At 38.4% G+C, this 6000-nt stretch overlaps 1 protein-coding gene across 1 annotated transcript; it reads right to left on the bottom strand.

The window, feature by feature from the left end:
• Positions 1-458: 458 nt before the first annotated feature.
• On the bottom strand, positions 459-2970 carry izumo1 (izumo sperm-oocyte fusion 1). Its single transcript, XM_030766055.1, has 8 exons — positions 2751-2970; positions 2304-2378; positions 2051-2134; positions 1919-1939; positions 1533-1622; positions 1253-1371; positions 818-971; positions 459-631 (listed from the first exon to the last, which is right to left on the bottom strand). The coding sequence occupies exons 1-8, from the start codon at positions 2968-2970 to the stop codon at positions 459-461; spliced, it is 936 nt and encodes a 311-aa protein (XP_030621915.1).
• Positions 2971-6000: the final 3030 nt, after the last annotated feature.

The raw sequence follows: 6000 nt of genomic DNA, 5'->3' as shown, positions 1-6000 counted from the left end.
CATCCATCCATCCACTCATCTGTCTAACCATTCATCCATCCATCCACTCATCTATCTAACCATCCATTCATCCATCCACTCATCTATCAAACCATCCATCCATCCATCCATCCATCCACTCATCTATCTAACCATCCATTCATCCATCCACTCATCTATCTAACCATTCATCCATCCACTCATCTATCTAACCATCCATCCATCCACTCATCCACTCATCTATCTAACCATTCATCCATCCATCCACTCATCTGTCTAACCATTCATCCATCCATCCACTCATCTATCTAACCATTCATTCATCCATCCACTTATCTATCTAACCATTCATCCATCCATCCATCCACTCATCTATCTAACCATTCATCCATCCATCCACTCATCTATCTAACCATTCATCCATCCATCCACTCATCTATCTAACCATTCATCCATCCATCCGTCCATCCATCCATGTCTTACCTGAAACCCACTATCAGAGCGAGGCATGCCATGAAGCAGAGAGTGGTAAGGAGAGCCAGAAGAATGATTAGAAAATCTCTGTGAAGCTTCACAGGCCTAGAGTCAAACCAGTGGGGTAGGGTTGGTTGTATTAGGATTTGTCTGGGTGTTGTCAGGGGCAACGGGTTGACTGACAGAGAAAGTGGTGGAGAAGCATTGTGAGAGAGCGGTATAGGCCGGTAAAATACCATATGCTTCACTACGCAGTGTTATTTATCACTAGTGATTACAGTTTTTAATAACAATGTGAAAACATGATTCTGAAGGATTTTTCAACATAAATGAATCAGCGGGAGCAGATGGACAAGGCCTTCACCTGTTAGTATGAAGTGGGTGCGTGACAGGGTAGTTCCCTCACTGTCCTGCAGGAGGCAGCGATACACTCCTTGCTCTTCCACACGTAGTTGATTCAATACGATTTTCGACTCAGGGGTCACCACCAAAACTTTATAGTCGCCCTCAATGGACAGCTGAAAATGAACAATGAATATTGAACAATAAATCCTTTATTTGTATTTTAGTAGCTTGAGTCAACATAGCATTATTATTATTTATTTTATTTGTAAGGGACCATGTACAATATTTAACATAAATGTTACCATTTGATGCATTGTACCTGAGTTAGCCTATGTCATGCCATACTATACACAATAGTGCTAGCACTTACTACTGTTACTCTGAAAAACATAACACAAGTTTTACATATGTAATTTTTTTTTCTTCTTGTATATTTATATGAATGGTTTTGTACATTTTGTGTCAGAGGCCTCCAGGAGTAGTGGTAGTCAGGCTGTCCCATCACCAGAGTGTGCCATGGGAGGAAACAGTCCAAAACCACCTGGTCCCCCTCCTCTGCTTCTAAATGATGCTCTGTCAGTGAGAGAGAGAGAGAGAGAGAGAGAGAGAGAGAGAAATAAATAGTATAAAAATAGACTGAATGTGCTCTTCAGTATTTGTGTTGCTAGGCCATTTTGAAACGTGTGTGTGTGTGTGTGTGTGTGTGTGTGTGTGTGTGTGTGTGTGTGTCTCACCCCCGCAGTCCCGCGGGGATGTTGTCGACAGACATGTCCGCAGCCCATGTTCACAGGAAGAGCAATTCATCACACTCTGATACAGCAGACCTGTGAAAACACACAAACACACACACGCGCACACACACACACACACACACACACACACGTTCACCCACACAAGAACCAGAATGAGTCACAGTCAGCCTGGAGACTGCTATACAATCACAAATGTACACCGTGAAAGAGACAAAGAGCCACTGCTGTACTGTTTACTGAGGTACAGAATTCAGTATACAGATACAGCGAAAAATGTAATCTAAATTGCAGAATAATACATTTTCAAAGACGCCATGTAACCATAAAAACAGAATGCATAATAATTTACACTATCTGTTTGAACTCACCACATTTATTTGGACAAAGACCTGAGTAAAAAAAAAAGAAAAGAAATAGAATAAAAAAATCATTAGGGGTAGATGGAAATAGTTTGATTACAGATGTAGAATGTCTTCGTTATAAAACAGTGTTTATCTAACCTTCTGCAACAAAAACCTTCAAATGTTTCTCAAGGATCCTTTTCCCTTTCTCCACAATTGTAATCATGTCCCAGTGGATGCTTCCTATGTCAAGATCCAGGAGGCACGTAGAGATCTTCATCTCAGTTATAGGAAATATTTAAGCACTACATATTTCTGTGTCATGAGTTGGCTTATGAGGTCTTTTATCAACAGTGTTCTGGATAAAATGTCCATCGGGTGCTGTTATGATCTGTTCACCTATGCTGCCCACCTGTTGTCTCCTCTGTCCAGTGTCTTCTAAACTCACTCTGGTACTCTGTCCGGGCCCGATACAGGGTCGTTGGATCTGAAAGGGAAGCGGAGAGCCTGGATGAGACACTGCTGCTTAAAGATTCAGCCTAATCCTGAACCAAGCTGTTTAGTTAGAGACAGATATTGTGAATGCGCATTTTAGCAAAGTCAAGTCAAATCGTAATAACATTCATTCGAATTCAGTCTATTTACGTACAACAAAAGCGTTCATATCAAGCTTTCAAACCACATTGACTTTTTGTTTTTAGAGGGAAAAACAAAAGACTTTTTTTTTTTGTTTAATCAAAATACATTTCCTGCAACACCCACACAGTTAAATTAATGGTAATTTATTCCACAAATAAATTCAATCTAGTGAACCATTCTTCTTTAAAAATAACCATTTGTACACATTCTGTAAACAAACCAATGACTCCATGGTATTGTCGACTGGTGTCTCTGTAAGTGATGTATGCATGGTCAATGATTTTCTTTAACTCAATCTGATCTTGGACTGTGATATCAGAGACGCCCGCCAGGAAGTCCTCATGCAGATATCGTACCACTCGGGTGCATTGCAGACAAGACTCCGCCCTGGGAAAGACAAAGAGGAGGAAGATGATGCAGAGGGAACAGACAGGACACATGACGCATAGAACGGTACAAACATAGAACACGGAACCCGCTGAATATGGCACCCCTCTGTGATGTAACAGGAAAGAACCTACACACTATTTTGGCCTAACAAAAAAAAAAAAAAAGAAAAAAAAAGGTTCAGTGACCATATCTTGACATCCAAATGTTGAAACCACTGTGCAATTTCAACAGAGACCTTTTTTTTAAAAAAATTTTTATTTTTATTTACACACACATCACTGATGTGTTCATCAGAGACGACGAGATGATTTTTTGTTGTTCGCATCACAAGATTTCGACAAACAAAACGGACTACAACATCGCGTTTTAGTCATTCAGAAACTAAAACAAGTGGATGCTGCGTTGTAGACCATGTGGGAAACATGGGGTGGATTAGTCATTGTTGGTTCACCATCAGTTTAGTGAGACAATCTGTAAAAAAAAAAAAAAAAAAAAGAGGAAATGTATACGTTCCCAATGTTGTGTATTCGCCACAGATTTACAAAAAAAAAAAAAAAATTCTTTGTCAGTAGACATAACGGGGATGAGTTTTAACAGTACAATGAGCAGACAAACCTCCCGTGCATGACTTAACTACATTGTTCCCTCATGAATTAGATTACTACTGAGTCAGGGAATTTTTCTGGAAATTTCCTCATGTCTTTTACTAAAGCCACCCTCAGTCTGGGGGAGAAACCGAACGGGGACTCAGACAAACGCTGAGGATTTGTAACGGCTGTCTGCTAATAGTCATGGCCCACGTTGTGTTTTCTGTGGTTTTCAGTTCTGCTGCTTTGTCATGTTAAGTTATCATTATATCATTATAATTGCCATTGACATTCATAGTGTTACTCATTATAACCAACTATGAAATTGTCTGTGAGTCCCCATTTTATGTTTGTATGTATGTATGTTTGTATGTATGTTTGTATGTATGTATGTTTGTATGCATGTGTATATATAGACTTTTTAACAGATGAATAGCAGTCATGTTTGTTTCAGACAGGTTTGGCTAATGTACAACTGAACACTATAACACACAGACTCAACATTGAAGCATATAGACTCAATACTATAGCATACAGATTCAACATTGTAGCATATAGACTCAATACTATAGCATACAGATTTGACATTGTAGCATATAGACTCAATATAGCATACAGATTCGACATTGAAGCATATAGACTCAATATAGCATACAGATTCGACATGGTAGCATATAGAGTCAATATAGCATACAGATTCAACATTGTAGCATATAGACTCAATACTATAGCATACAGATTCGACATTGTAGCATATAGAGTCAATATAGCATACAGATTCGACATTGTAGCATATAGACTCAATACTATAGCATACAGATTCGACATTGTAGCATATAGACTCAGTACTATAGCATACAGATTCAACATTGTAACACATAGACTCAATACTATAGCATACAGATTCAACATTGTAGCATATATACTCAATACTATAGCATACAGATTCAACATTGTAGCATATATACTCAATACTATAGCACACAGATTCAACATTGTAGCATATAGACCCCACACCATAGCCTGTAGACTCAACGCTGGGATAGCGTCTGACTAAAACTTCATGAAGCATGCATTTGCAAATGGCTGTGGTTATCACGACCCACCTGCCACATGTAACGTTAGTCAGAACTTGAGTAACAGTACTTCACTTCTGCTTTTTACATTTTTGGAACTGACTAAACGGCTTTCATTTAAACACCCCTATGCATGCGGCTTTGTGTAGGAAATAAAGATCTATTTCTGCCCTCTGCTGTCTACTCAGAATCTCCGCATGACCTTTTTTTTTTTTTTTTTAAAGAGGCGTTTAAATGTCTTGTTCTTTGTCCTTTAAACTTCGCTGAGTGGGCCTCTGTGACAGCTCTCATGTTTCCCCCCAGCGGTAATTTTCCCTAAACTGCCCCCCTGCACTTCATATCCTCCAACCTGAACTGTGAGTAGAGCCCACCTTTACCCCAACTGACACGGTCTGAGCCTGACATAAGGAAAAAAAAACCCAAAACAAAACAAAACTTGAACGTGTAAGTTTGTAATATTTTCCTATCTTTTCAGAGAATGTACGTAATTTAAAAAAAAAACAAAAAACAAAAAAACAACAACAACATGCAAATATTTTTTTCAGGAGGAAAAAAAAAGGGTTTTAGAAAGACGAGGATCGACAGTCTTTGGTTCAGTGTCGCCCCCTTGTGGCTGAAGAAGTGCTCCGTAGACCCGAAACGTAGGCGACAAACATCATCTGCAGAGAGAGTCGTCGTGGACAAGGTTCAAGACTCGTAGTAAAACTGTGGAGTGTAGACTTTTTCCACATTTTCAAAGTACGTCAAGAACAACGCCAACAGTCTTAAAATCAAATACTCTGTTAAACTCACATCTTACAAGTATATCCAATAAAATAAGTGGTATGTAAGAAATGATTTTTTTCCAAATGTAACTCTCACAGCTTCTCATGGATAAAATGGAAGCCTACTATCTGATATTTAGCTCATAAAATGAGTTTGAGTTATACTTGGGGAAAAAAAAATAAAACATTTAAGTTTATTTTAAAAACTTTTAAGGACAAGTTTCCACTTGCAAACATCAGTCAATGCAACAGCAGACCTCCTTCAGAAAATTCAAAGTGTACTGTTTGAATATCACTTTAGTTAAGGTCCTGAGTTTCAAAGTTATTGAGCACTACTGTCTAAAAATTCAATACTGGAGATGTGTTTTCTTACAGAATTAAAATGTGAAATTCAGGGCTGTGTGTGTGTGTGTGTGTGTTTGTGTGTGTGTGTGTGTGTGTGTTTTTAAATGAATTTCCCAGAACTCAAACATGAACAAAAGCATATGCTATTCCCCCTAGCATAACCAAAGTGACAGAAAACAGGTCAGTGGCCATTTAATGGTACGCTTTCTTACAAAGTAAAAGGAAAAAAATAATCAATTTTCATTTTTTTTTTTTTTTTTTTTACTAGGATGATCTGCCAAATGTTCACAGTCCATTGAGTCAGTACT

Source organism: Chanos chanos, chromosome 1 (assembly GCF_902362185.1).
Source record: "Chanos chanos chromosome 1, fChaCha1.1, whole genome shotgun sequence".
Lineage (NCBI taxonomy): Eukaryota > Metazoa > Chordata > Actinopteri > Gonorynchiformes > Chanidae > Chanos > Chanos chanos.
Note: the sequence above shows the minus strand (reverse complement) of the source record. Positions and strands in the feature narration are given on the sequence as shown.

Coding starts and splice junctions, on each gene's coding strand:
- izumo1 (XM_030766055.1), bottom strand. CDS start 2,970: ATGTGTCCTGTCTGTTCCCTCTGCATCATCTTCCTCCTCTTTGTCTTT. Junction 1,940..2,050: donor GAAGGTTTTTGTTGCAGAAG/GTTAGATAAACA, acceptor TTTTTTACTCAG/GTCTTTGTCCAAATAAATGT. Junction 632..817: donor CACCCACTTCATACTAACAG/GTGAAGGCCTTG, acceptor TTTCTCTGTCAG/TCAACCCGTTGCCCCTGACA.